At 37.1% G+C, this 14,517-nt stretch overlaps 1 protein-coding gene across 2 annotated transcripts; it reads right to left on the bottom strand.

Annotated features, from left to right (window-relative positions):
• Nucleotides 1-818: 818 nt before the first annotated feature.
• Nucleotides 819-13,106, bottom strand: LOC123244971 (zinc finger and SCAN domain-containing protein 16-like). 2 transcript variants are annotated; one of them, XM_044673649.1, is made up of 4 exons: nt 13,028-13,106; nt 11,259-11,743; nt 7,894-8,050; nt 819-1,482 (listed from the first exon to the last, which is right to left on the bottom strand). In XM_044673649.1, the coding sequence occupies exons 2-4, from the start codon at nt 11,649-11,651 to the stop codon at nt 956-958; spliced, it is 1,077 nt and encodes a 358-aa protein (XP_044529584.1). In that variant the 5' UTR covers nt 11,652-11,743; nt 13,028-13,106; the 3' UTR covers nt 819-955. The 2 variants fall into 2 exon arrangements, with proteins under 2 accessions (XP_044529584.1, XP_044529586.1); XM_044673651.1 differs by having other exon boundaries at nt 11,259-11,652; nt 13,028-13,041.
• Between the last annotated feature and the right edge of the window lie 1,411 nt (nt 13,107-14,517).

The raw sequence follows: 14,517 nt of genomic DNA, 5'->3' as shown, positions 1-14,517 counted from the left end.
TTTTTGCTTCTTTATTCTTTATCTAGCACAATGCTTGTCATATATTAGGTGCTTAATAAATGCTTGCTGACATGAATTTTGAAAATGACGAAATAAACATCAAAATGATACTATCATCCAAGCCAAAATATTTTGCAGCTTTACCTTTTACCTCCCATTCTCTTGGACTCCTGCTACTGCTTTTGGCTCCCTTTATTCCTGTCACATTCTCAGATTCAACTTCTGATATTCACTATTGCCTTATTCTACCATCCAATACAGCTAACTACCATTTCTGCCTACTATCTTTCTCAGTTTAGACTTCTTTTCCCAGTGCCCAAAGACAACTTTCCCACAAAGAGGTCAAATCCATTTGGATATGAAATATAATAAGAATAAAGTTTTAAGCATTATACAACTAAATATGAGAATAGTAGTGATAACTACTAGTATTATTATAGAAATTAAAACAATTTCAAAGCACTTTCTATCGAGTATGAGTTTATTCTCACATCATGCCTGTGAATTAATAGTGCAAGGATTAACTTCCACATTTTAAATAAAGGGAAACGGAGGCACAGAAGATGACTTGGCTAAAGTCACATTTTGACTTACCACTGGAGTCAAGATTGAAGGAATTTGGGAGAGAAGGTGGAATGATGCAGGAGTATTAGTCTCCATAGCCATTCATTCCAGAAAACATTGTGAGGTAAACAGCTTTCTCTAAAACAGATTTAAGGACAATGTAGGCCTTTAAAAAACATAATTTTCCCTGGTCCCCATTTCTTACCCCCTTCTCCTCCCCAAAACTGATCTGGCAAATAAAACAAACAAAAATATTCCGGTGGATTTTCTTTTTCTAGATAAAGTTTCAATGGCTACTGATCTTTCCCCCCATAGGACAGTCATAGATTTTCTCTTGTTTTGATCTTATATGTCTAGCTTGAGCTACTAATGAAGGTTTTTGTGATTTTCATCAATAGAACTTGTTTGTGTGGATTCGTTGATGTCGAATAAGTGCTGAACTCACACGGAAGGGTCTCCCACACTCATCACATTCATAGGGTTTCTCTCCAGTGTGGATTCTCTGATGTTGAACAAGGCCTGTTCGACCACTGAAATCTTTCCCACATTCTTTACATTTATAAGGTTTTACTCCAGTGTGGACTCTCTGATGTCCAATGAGATGTGAGCGCTGAATAAAAGCTTTTCCACACTCATCACATTTATAGGGCTTCTCCCCAGTGTGAGTTCTCTTATGTTTACTAAGGTCTGAGCTATGACTGAAACCTTTTCCACATTCATCACATTTGTGTCGTCTTTTCCCTTCAAGGTTTTCCTGTTGCCATTCTAATCTGCCCTCAGGTTCAAAAGCTTGTCTGAATATAGGATCCCAGGAAATATGCCCACTGAGTCTGCCATATATGTCCCTTAGTGATTCCATGTCTTTAGAAGTTTCTTCCTTTTGAATCAATCCCACATTTTCAGTCTTGGTTTCATCATCTGAAAAAATAAATTTTGCAAAAGTCTCCTGTTACTCTTATGTTAATAGAAAGTAACTTAAAAGAAGGGTTCACAATGAATCAAAAAAAAAAAAAAAGGAAAAGGACCTATATACACAAAAATATTTGTAGCAACTTTTTTTGTGGTGGTTAAGAATTGGAAATTGAGGGCATGATCATCAATTGGGGAATGGCTGAACTAGTTGCAGTATATGATAATAATGGAATACTACTGTGCTATAAGAAATGATGAACAGGATGACTTCAGAAAAACCTGGAAAGGCATACATGAACTGATGCAAAGTGAAATGAATCAGAAGAACATTGTATACAGTAATAGCAATATTGTAAGATAGTATAATAATAGCAATATTGTAATTGTGAATGACTTAGCTATTCTCAGAAATAAAAAGATTCCAAATTCCAAAAGACTCATGCTGAAAAAGCTATCTATCTCCAAAGAAAGAACTGATGGAGTCTGAATGCAGATTGAAGCATATTATTTTTTACTTTTTGGTCTGTGTTTTCTTTCACAATATGACTAACATGGAAATACGTTTTGTATGACTGTACATGTATAACCTATATCAAATTGCCTGCTATCTCAGAAATGGAGGAGAGGAGAGAGAGAGAGAATTTGGAACTCAAATTCTGAAAAAAAGAATGTTAAAAATTGTGTGTAATTGGGGAAAAATAAAAATATTTTTAAAAATTACTCACTGTGCATATGCTTTGATTCAAAAGGATATGATTCTAGGCCCGTAACCACATAGAATTTAGAGAAAAATGTTTTGTATGCACAAATATCAGTATGTGCAAAAATATTTAGAGTGTCTCTTTATATGGTAACAAAAAAATTGGAAATGAAGAAAGTGCATATCAATCAAGAAACTCCTGAACAAACTATGATTGTAATGAAATAATCTTGAGCTCCAAAAATAAGCAAGATTATTTCAGAAAAATCTGGAAGACTTACATACAAACAAGTATATGAATCAAATGAAATGAGTAGAACCAGAACTGTTTATACCAGTTATGGGCAAACAGGGGGCCAGATGCAGCCCCCTGAAATGTTCTATTGCCTGCACGACATTATTCCTAATATGGGCTGCAGTGACATTATTCCTAATCTGATGAACACAATGAGTAGGATACAATACAATGAAACTTCAAAAGAGTTGCCTTAGAGGGGCAGCTGGGTAGCTCAGTGGAGTGAGAGTGAGGCCTAGAGACAGGGGGTCCTAGGTTCAAACCCGGCCTCAGCCACTTCCCAGCTGTGTGACCCTGGGCAAGTCACTTGCCCACCCTTACCAATATTCCACCTATGAGACAATACACCGAAGTACAAGAGTTTAAAAAAAAAAAAAAAGAGTTGCCTTAGAAACAGACTGACAAATGAACATTTCCTTTCCTTTGGCCCTCTCTTTAAAAATTTTGCTCATCAATGGTTTATACAATAGCAACATTATCAAGATAAACTGTGAAGGACCTAAGAAATCTAATGAACATAATGACCCATCACAATTCCAAAGGGCTAATGATGAAACATGCTACCCATCTCTTAATAGAGAAGGGATAAACTCAGGGTGCATATTGAGATATTTTTTCAACTTGATCAAACAAACAAGATATACATAGGAAAACTGGGGGTAGTCTCAGAGGGAAGATAGTAAGATTAAGGTGAGCTGAGAAAGGTTTCTTTCAGAAAGTGGAACTTTAACTGAGACTTGAAGGAAGCTAGGAAAGTTAGGAGGCAGAGATGAGGAAGGAATGTATTCCAAGCATGCATAACCAGTATAAACGGTAAAATGAAATGCAATAGCCTAAGTATGAGATGGTAATGACATGCATCATGGTGGCTAGAGCTTCAGAAAATATCCAGAAGATGTTATGAAGAAAGAAAAGACAAGACTTGACAAATGATCTGATATAGCAGTGTGTGTGTGTGGGAGAGGTGAGATTGAATGAGGAGTCAAGGTTGATATCTAGGTTGCAAGCCTGGTGACCAGGAGGATAGTAGTATTATCTAGTAGCTAGCTGGCTCAGTGGATAGAGCCAGGCGTATAGCCAAGAGGTCCTGGGTTCAAATCTGAATTCAGATACTTCCTAGTTGTGTGACCTTTGGTAACTGCCTAGCCCTTACTGCTCTTCTTCTCTGGAATTAATATTTAGTATCAATTCTAAGACAGGAGGTAAGAATAATAGGGAAGTCTGAAAAAGGGTAAGATTTGGGGAGAAGTAAAATTAATTCAGTTTTGAATTTGTTAAGTTTAAAGTGTCAATGAAACATCCATTATGAGATATCTTACAGGTTTAGTTAGAAATGTAAGACTTGAGTAAGGAAAGAGATTTAAGCCAACATGTAGATCTGAGCCATTTGCCCAGATGATAATTGAATCCATGAGAGCTGAAGTGATCATCAAGTAAAATAGTACATATGGAGAAGTGAAGAGGGCCCAGAACTTTGGGGGACTCCCACAATTAGTGAGCATGATAAGATGAAGACAGAACTAAGGTAAGTCAGACAGATAGGAAAGACCAGTGTCATAAAAACCTAGAGATAAGAGAGTATCAGAGAAGAGAGTAATACAATGTCAAAGACTGTGGAGGTAGAGAAGGACAAGAATTGAGAAAAAAAGCCATTTAATTTGACAATCAGTAACTTTGGCAAATAGTATCCTTAGTTAACTTTGGAGAAATTTCATTTGAATGATTAGGTCAGAAGCCAAATTGCAAGGAATTAAAAAAAGTAATAGAAAATAAGTGGAGGCACCAATTGTAGATAGGCTTCTCAAGGAGTTTGTTGTGGTTCTTAAGTTATTTCAGTCATGTCCAACTTTTTGTGATTCCATTTGAGGTCTTCATGGTAAAGATACTGGAGTGGTTTGCCATTTTCCAGATCATTTTACAGATGAAGAAACTGAGGCAAACAGGGTTAAATGATTTGCCCAGGGTCAGATAGCTGGTAAATTTATGAGGCCAGATTCGAACTCACAAAGATAAATCTTCCTGACTCCCAGCCTGTTACTCTACCCATTGTGTCTACTCTCAAAGAGTTTAACCAATTTCAAAAGGGTAAGTATCAGGGCACATATAAACATTAAAAAATACTTAAGATATAACATTTTTAACAAGAATGGTCAAGAAGGAAATTTATTTTTGCTTAACTATGCATATTTGTTAGGAGGGATTTCTGTTTCTTTTTCAATATGGGATTATGGGAGAGTATAAAGAGAAGATAGATTTAATTAAAAAATAATAAATCAAATTTAAAAGCAAAACAATATCTCATTTCAATTCAAGCCCAGGTCTAAGTTAAACCTGGGTCAAACTGTATCTGGATATATACCAAAAACCTAGGAGAGCATTTCATAGTTAGAGGGATAGGAAATGGCAATGTCCCAAAACTCATGTGAGAAGAGGAAGAATGAGTTAACAGTGTTAGATGCTGCAAAGAAGTCAAGAAGAATGAGAACCAAGAAAAAGCCAATACAATCAGCAATTAAGTGACCATGGGCAACCATGAACACAAGAGATTTCAGTTTAGTAATGGAATATGAAGCCAGACTTCAAGGCATTAAGAAATGCATCAGAGATATAAGATGGTAGTCAGCAGGGATAGTTTAAGGACAAGGGAAACATGAGCATATTTATATGTAGTAGGGAAGCAGCCGACAGAGAGTGATTAAAGATTTATGAATAGGGATGGTAGAGGAAACAATCTGCTGAAGAAAGAATGGAAGGAGATCTCTTGTGTATGTATAGAGCCACCTCTTCATGTGAAACAGGGAGAAGAGAGTAGCAGAAAGCATCAAAGTCATGTCTTGAATAACATGAGAGGAGGAACAGGGGAGAAAAGGGAGCTCTTTGAAAATTACCTCTATTTTTTCATTGACATATAAGTTTCTCAGCTGAGAGGGTGGGGGAGAGTTTGAGGAGGAGGAACAAAAAGGTTTATAAAAAGTGCTATGTTAAGTTGGATAGTGATCTAATTAGAGAAGTGAAAAGAGATTGCCTTTCAGTACAGATTATGAAACAAATTCGTAGCAGACAAAGCATGGTTTTAAAGCTTTTTGTTTGTTTGTTTTAGCTTTGTACAGTTGCATGTACTCATTCTTCTCAATGGAGTAAAGGCACAAGATGACAGGAATAATTCAAGATTTGGCAAGGTAAGATCTTATATAGGATAAAAGGGTGAGGGATACAAGAGAAAAGGACACTGAAGAGTTAGACTGATTCACCAAGGTCAAGGTGGAGAAAGGAAGATAGCCAATGAAAGAGTAATGGCTTAAGAAAGAGCTGGGGAGTAGAGGGATGGGTGAACAAGTTCTGGATTGCAAGGCAGAGGGAGGACTGAAATAACAACAGATCAGATAAAGGAATTACAGAGTTCATACTCATGTATATGAAACATTATGGTTAATGACAAGATCAAAGGAATCAAGGGAATTTTTGTGTGTATCTGTGGTGGAATGGAGGAATGGACAAATGATTAAGTTGAAGAATTGAGAGATTAGGGAATTTAAGGAAGTATCATTTGTATGTTGAAGTCACCTACTATGAGGGCAAGAAGTAGAAAGGACATTTTTTGAGTCAGGTACTGAACACATTATGGAAGTGAAAATGTCCTAGAGATCTATAGAAAACAAGCTATTGATTAGGTGACACCTATGGATTGAATGAACCTCTAAGGAAGAAAAATTACTTAGTGATGGTGATAAAGAGAGAGACTGGAAGGGGCAAGGGAGAACAAGGAGTAATACAATTCCTCTACCATAGATAAGTATGAGCAAAAGTTCACCCAATTCTGGAATGAGTAGCCAGGGAAGTTCTGTGTTTAGGAGGGAGCTAGTTTCAGTGAGTGTAAGATAAGAGTTAGGAAGAAAGGAAAAGTTTTTAGATAAAATCTAGTTTGTTTACCTGGAGCACAGTAGAAGGGTTGGGTAGTTTTGGTGGGAGGGTCAGGCTGAGGGGTAGGGGAATAAGGAAGCAGTTAGTGGGGGTGGAGAACAAGATTTTTAAAATGGCACTCAGGGGTTCAGAATCACTGAGAAAGAGGGTATATGAAGTATATTAATCATTGAGAAACTAGTAGGTCATCATCAGTCACAAAGCTTTGACCTCAGGTGGAGTGGTCCCATAGCACCAGGAACTCACTCTGTGTGGCTGGAAAGTAGAATGAGAAGCAGAGAGGGGTGCATGGAAAGTACCTAGGTTGGAGCAAGACAATCCCTGTGGAACTGTAGGTGGCCAGATTGGGTGCTTGGAGTTTGATGGAATAGCACAGGCAAGTGAAGTCCAGTGGCATTATATCTCCAATCATTGGGAAAATTTTAAACTGGGCTAGATGAAACCTGTCTGGTATGTTGCTTAAGCTGGATAAAATGTTGCTAAGATCCCTTCCAGTTCTCAAATTTTGTAGTTCTGAGTGGGTATCCTGAATGGTCAGGAGTCATGCTGAAGTGTTAGGCTTATCAGAAACAATAGGGGATATGAAATGAAGAAAGAACTGGAACTAATATTTAAATTTTGCTTGATTATGATATCTAACAAGTTCGAGCTTTCAATTAGTGTTTTTGACAGATGGACCTATAAAAAAGGTCATAGAGATCTTGTCTATTCTAACTGGAGTTGTCAGCCTAACACACAAAAAAAGCCTACTTATCAAGGAAATTTAAAGGAATATTATTTATGTTTTTATCTTTAGAAAAATTATACAACTGCTTGAACACATGGGTTGAGGTGGACATGATTGGGGATGTAGACTCGAAACTACCACACCAATGCAACTATCAACAATTTGGAAATAGGTCTTGATCAATGACACATGTTAAAACCAGTGGAAATGCGCATTGGCTATGGGGGGGTTGGTGTGTGTGGGGGGTGAAGGGGAAAGTAAGAGCATGAATCATGTAACCATGTTAACTTTTCTAAAAAATAAAAATTATTAAATGTTAAAAAAAAAGAAAAATTATATAAAAGGACAAGGAATGTTCAATCCATTTTTGTTTACCCCAAGTCCTGTTTATTCAGATGATAGCTTTTAATCCTCATGGAGTATTGAAATGTAATTCTATGACTTCTAAGAATGGAAATAATCTCGCCTCCAAATTTTAAAGAACAGGAAGAAGTAGGGCACATATAAACATAGCCAGATAACAAAGAAATAATATTTTAAACAAGCACACAGACCTCTAATGTATTCTTGATGAACTAATACTTTTTACATCTCTCACTTCTGTCTCCCTATCATCTTGCAGATGGTATAAGTAGCTGGAGTCCCTTCCACAGTGACAGAAAACAGAGGTAAGCAGGGTAAATTTTAACTACCTGTAAAAATGACATGTACTTTTTATGATTAACTAGTTATCCTACCTCTTCCCTCCTAACCCAAAAGAATTTTGCTTATTACCATTCTCTTGTAATGGATAGAGTTCCCAGGATTTCCATTTCAGCTGAGTCTTCCTGGGATTGAGATGGATACTTAATGACTCAGTTGATGTTCTTGATGTTCCCTTAGGTGCCATCTCTTCCAAGAGCATTTCCTGTCTATGTACATGGGCTGGACCCTACAGACAATAAAACAGAGTTGATTTGTGAGGATATCACTTAAGAGTTTGAACTAAAACCTCAGAGAAAAAGAACAAAAGAAATATTTCCTAGGGACCAAGGAAAAATGGTAAAGTAGATTTGGGAGTCACCTCTTTGGGCCTCAGGTTTCTGATCTATATAACCAACACAATAATAATTACTATATATCTCACAAGGCTGTTTTGAGAAAAGTACTTTGTAAACGATACCCATATATATGTGAGGTACTAAAAAGTAATGAGTACCTTATTCAATACTAAAAGGCACTAAGGAAAAGTGGCAGAAAGTGACAATGGCTTCAATTAATCTAATCCATGAACAGATCTGTTATGTCAATGGATTATTCCATTGCTACAATAACACAAATAATCATGACAGGAACTACTTCTGAACTCCAATCTTAACTTCTATCACTAGACGTTCTTCTAAAACAGTTCTTACAGGGTGATCCAATTCCTGCTTGAACACATTCAGTTACAGAGAAAATAATCTCACAAAGTTATCCCATTTCATCTCCAAATAAATGAAAAAGGAAGTCCTTTCTAAACTGAAATCTTCCTTTTTATAACTTTAAGAAAAAAGTTATGACATGTTTTATTTTTATTTTACAAACATTTACTGATCACTTTGTAAGAGGTCTCTTATCATAAAGTAAATTGGTTAAATAAAACTAGAGACCTTATCTAAAAATAAAGGCAACATTTTACATCTATACCATCCCCACAATTTAATTTTTTAATGAACAAAAATATAAATTTTAAAAGATTAACAAAAAATTAAAAAATATGTATATATTTTATCTCTCTTATCCCCATTCCATCGAAAAAAGAGAAAAACAAATTTCTTGTAACAAATATGCATTATCAAGCAAAACAATTACCTTAATGAATAGTATACAAATTATTATAGATGTAACTATACTTATTTCATTCTATACCCTAAATCTGTCATATATCTCTAATGGATAACATGTTAATCAGAGGTCCTCTGAAATCATGAATGGTCGTTGTATTGATCTTCATTCTTTCAGCTTTAAAAGTTGCTTTTAGAGTGTTATATAAATTGTTCTCTTGGTTCTGTTTATTTCTTTGTTTTTTTACAAGTTCTCAAAATTGTTAACATAAAAATACTGATATTATAGTATACATTGTTCTTCTGTTTCTCCTTTCTTCACAATGCAGCCATTCACAAAAGTCTTGCCATGCCTTTTTAAAGCATCTAGGTTTTTTTCTCAATTTTAAAAATTATATACTGCTACAATTAAAATTATATTGAGAGACTGATTTTTGGATAAGAATATAAGCTTATTGATTATATCAGGTTTATTGGTTAGGCCAGTATCATAACTGGTGAAGTGATAAAGGTGTCCATGGTTGTCTCATAACCTGACCTGGATAAGGCAGCTTGATAAATGGATTTTTAGAAGCTCACTGTTTAGCACCTCCCTTGACCATCCTAAGAGAACTTTAGTTGCTGATAGCTAATTAAGAGATGGTCCATCAGCCTATCCACTCCTTCCCATATTGACATCATGAGAAACACTACACAGGAAAAGAACCCTTGTCCTGTTCAATTATTAAACAAATTCTGTTAGTCCAATTCCTTTGGATTTTTAAGAAAGAAAATGCAAAAAGAATAGACTAGATGGTATCTCAGACTCAGATCCCAGACAGAGGAATAGAAAGTAATCCCCCCCAATATATGGGAATTAATACAGTATATGAAAAATAAATTCTCACATTTAGTAACCACCACCACAAAACACTTCATATAAACAAATGCAAAAATAAATGTGCAATACCTCAAACTCCACATTGTTTAAAAATATGTAAATTATATGTGTGCTAATATAAATATCCTCTGCTTTTAAGTTCCTTTGTATTTGTTTTATTTTTATACTTTTTCTCTTGGTTTTGTATTTTATGTCATCACATTATTCTCTTTTTATCTCATCTATTTCTCTTTTCTTTATATTTTCAATTTGTCATTTCTAAAACAGAACACGATCCATTATAATCAAATATCACTATCTATTCAGCTATTTCTCCCAATTATTGCATTTGTGTTATTTCCAATTATTTTAACATTACGAACAAAGCTTCCAGGAATATTTTCATACACACACAGATTTTTTAACCCTCTTAATAATGCCCTCAGGGCCTAATCCTAGGGACCATAAACTTAGGGATCCCTAGGATAAAAAGCATGAACAACTTTATAGCTTTTAATGTATCTTTCCATCTTGTTTTCTAAAAAACAATTTACAGCTGCTGTATCAATGTAATATTTTCTATCAGCATTTAATTTTTAACTTAACCAGTCTGGTTCTCAGTTAATGTACTTTACCTGGATCTAAAATATCTATTTCCTCATTTCTTATAGTACAATAGTACTTTGCCACATTCATATGATACAATTTATTCAGTCATATCTCATTGATGATTATTGTCTTAGTTTCCAGTTTTTTTTTGGGGGGGGTTGTAACAGATCTTTAATTAATCTTTAATCTATTTTGGGTATAAGCCTAAGCAGTGATATAACTGGGTTCAAAAGGCAAGCATTGTTTTGTAAGTTTTTGTGAATAATTCCAAATTGCTTTCAAAATGGTTATACCCATTCACAGGTTCACCAAGAGTGCATCAATGTGTCTTTCCCTCCCATAGCTCTTCAACATTTATCATTTTCCTTTTTTGTCATCTTTGCCACCGGGAAGGGTAGGAGTTGAAATTTATGCATTGCTTTAAGTTGCATTTTTCTTGCTATATTTTTTCACATGACTATAGTATAGTTTTCTTCCCTTGAGACCCATTTGTTTATAGACCACCAACTGGAGGGTAGCTCTTTTTCTTATAAATTTGAATCAGTTACTTATAAATCGTAGAAATGATATCCTCATCAGAGAAATTTGTTGCAGGGTTTCCCACCCAGCTAATTGTTTCCTTTTTAATCTTATCTTCATTAAATTTGCTTTTTTATAACTTTTTCCTGATGGTCCTAGTGCAGCACACATGGGGACATATAGAACTAATCTAATCTCTCTTCCATATTTACATATGTCCTTTACATATCTGGCAAGATCACCTTTTCCCTATATTCTCTTTTCTAGGTTCCTTCAAACATATTTCATATTTCCTTTAGTCTGGACTCTATTCACCCCCAAACAAATCAAACCTTCCCCTTTCCTACCTGGGATGCTGGTTCATCAATTTCTCTTTCCAAATCTTCCAGGACAGTTACTGCCTCCTCTCCATTCTCAGGATGATGATCCTGTACCCAGGTCTGCAGATCCTTGGGCAAGATAGTTAAGAACTGCTCTAATACCAAGAGCTCCAAAATCTGTTCTTTCGTGTGCATCTCTGGTCTCAGCCACTGATGGCAAAGTTCACGAAGACGAGTTAGAGCTTCACGAGGTCCAGGTGTTTCCTGATAGCAGAGCTGCCTGAAATGCTGCCGGAAAACCTCGCTTGTGCTGTGGTTGTGTTGCAAACTCGATTCTTGTTCCCAGTAATGTGCTTCCTCTTTCACTATAAAAAGATCCCCCTGCTTTTTCAGAGCCTCAGAGTTAAGGGGTGTAGCCATTCTAAATATGTACAGAAAAGATGGACCACTACAGTTGGTGCTAAGGTCTATAATTTAGGGTGATCGTTTTCTGTTCTTCTTTGAGGATACTCCTGAGATATAAGAAATAGTTTAACATGGAATAACAAAAGTTACTACAAACTTAGAGACATGCTAATAAACATAAAGCAGAATTTTACTAAATGAAAGTAATTTCTATTGGAAGAGATCAATGAATACCTAAACAATTAGAAAAAGTGGGGACTTGTTGAAGGTCACAGAAAGTTAGCCAGGAAAGGTATGTGAGGGATCATCCAAGTCCACCCCTACGTTTTATAGATAAGAAAACAGTTCAGTAAAGGGGAAATGATTTGCAAACGGTCACAGCAAGTTTGTAGTAGAACCAGTACCTAGATCCTCTCATTCTAAGTCCTCTATGTTTTACAATACTCTATTGGAAAAATGGGTCGCTTCATGGTGCAGTGGATAGAGCACCAGCAGCAGTCAGAAAGACTCCTCTTCTTGAGTTCTGATCTGGCCTCATACATTTACTACCTGTGTGACCCTGGGCAAATCCCTTAATCCTGTTTGCCTCCGGTTCCTCTTTTGTAAAATGACCTGGAGAAGGAAATGGCAAATCACTACACTATCTTTGCCAAAGAAACCTCAAATGGGGTCACGAAGAAAGCCACTAAACAATAACAAAAAATTGGGGGAATGACTAGGATATAATAAAATCTTACAAATCCAAAATTTTTACTCCAATAAGGTAAACAGTTCCTTGATTTTTGAATTTGCCTCTCTATAGCTTAATCCCACTTTCTCCTATGCTAAGCGCGCTTTATGTCCACTCAGTTGAAGACCTTTTTTGTTTCTTTTCTCCCCATCTGCCAGGAGGGCCTAGAAGAGAAACTACGAGGGCAGAGAAAGGGAAAGCGGAGCCAGGGGTGGACATTGAAAGACGCCACGTAGTAGAGTAGGGTTGCCAAGCTTGAGGAGAATAAAACAAAGGAGGAACAAAAAGCAAGACCTGGATCTCAGAGGAGCTAAAATCCCTTTTGCCCTATTAAAGGGAGCAATCCCCTCACAGAGGGATGTCCCTGACACCGCCCCCGGTCTTCAGTGCCCAGAAGTCTAGAGAGGTTCTACTCCACGGTGTCTAGAGGGGCCAACGTAGAGGAATCCCGACCCGGGGACCACAGCTGGGCCTTGTCCACAGTAGGTGCTGCAAAAGGAAGGGAGGCGGGGCCAGAGCCTTAGCGAAAGCCCCAGAAATGGACACCACCCATAAACCCAGCTCTTCCTGGGTTTACAACCCTTTGTGCAGGCGGAGCTGAGAGGAGATGGAAAGGAGCTCCTCCACACACCTGCCCCTAGTCGTTACGCGACCGACTCACCGCAAGCTCGTAGAGCTAGGGATTAGAGGTTTCGGTTCCAAAAAGTAGGCGACAAGAAGCAAGGAAAGCCACAGGTCACCTTAGATACCGACAAAACGATGATTGCAAAGCGGTCCACCAATCCAAGCTAAACCTGGAGAAATTCCGTCATTTCCGGATCTCTCACAGAAACACCTCGGTTTTTTCTCCCTCCCGCCGCTTGGGGCTGTGTCCAATTCTGGAAATGAATGACTGGGGAGCTCTTTTCTCTAATTTAGACATAAAGTTAACCTGGAGGAATTTTTGCGTCTACTCCTGAATTCTCCCTCTCGCTATATTTTTCTTTCCACTTATTCTGCCCAGAATTTGAAGCCAGGTATTCTCATTCCAAAGCCAAGTGTGGATAGGCAAAGGCACTGAAACAGGATAGTTTGCCAAGCTGGGAAAGTTAGTTGGCAAGTTTGGTTGGAAGAGTGTCTACGAAGTAATGTGAAATAGAGATAGGTGTGTTAGTTGCCAGAGCATGAAGAGCTTTAAAAGTCAGGCTCACGGGCAGCTGGGTAGCTCAGTGGAGTGAGAGTCAGGCCTAGAGACAGGAGGTCCTAGGTTCAAACCCGGCCTCAGCCACTTCCCAGCTGTGTGACCCTGGGCAAGTCACTTGACCCCCGTTGCCCACCCTTACCACTCTTCCACCTATGAGACAATACACCGAAGTACAAGGGTTAAAAAAAAAAAAAGTCAGGCTCAGGATTTTTTTGTATCTTATCCTAGAGGTAATTGGGGACCTTCAAAGATTTTTGATTAGAAGAGTAATATGTTCAGATCTGAGCCTCAATAAGATTATATTTGCAGCTATGTGGCTTGGAAAGGAGAGACTAGAGACAAGAACAATGAAAACATTATTACAGTAGTTAAAGCATGGACCGAAACTAGCATTGTGATTTTGTGAGCAGGAAGAAGGGAATTAGGATTTAGAGTTACCAGGTAACAGTGGGGAGAAATGACTGAGTGGATAGTGTTGCTCTCAAAGGAAATCTGTGAGTTTGAATATAGGGTCCTTCCCATTCTGGACCTGTTGAAATTGAGATGTAACAGATATTCAAATGGTAGTTAAAATAATTATGATGATAATCATACCTAACATTTATATAGTCCTTTAAGGTTTGCCAAATAAGTATTTGTGAATATTACTTCATGCTATCTTCATAACAATTTTGTGAGGTGGGTTCTACTATTATAGCCCCCATTTTGCAGATGAGGAAATTGGGACAAACAGAAGTTAGGTGGCTTACACACTAGTTACACAACTAGTAAGGTAATATCTGAATTCATATCTTCCAGATTCCAGGTCCAGTATTCTATCTGCTTAACTGCCTAAGATTAGGAGTATTGTCCAGATATATAGCATGCTGCTAAACGCTATTTTCACTTTAACTAAGCCATCTTAAACCTAGAAGAGCTGTTCATGTTCTGAAAGTCAATTCTTACATTTGCTTCAGAAAAGGTGCAAT

The sequence above is a fragment of the Gracilinanus agilis genome, chromosome 4 (genome assembly GCF_016433145.1).
Source record: "Gracilinanus agilis isolate LMUSP501 chromosome 4, AgileGrace, whole genome shotgun sequence".
Lineage (NCBI taxonomy): Eukaryota > Metazoa > Chordata > Mammalia > Didelphimorphia > Didelphidae > Gracilinanus > Gracilinanus agilis.
This window is presented reverse-complemented; position numbering and strand designations above follow the sequence as displayed.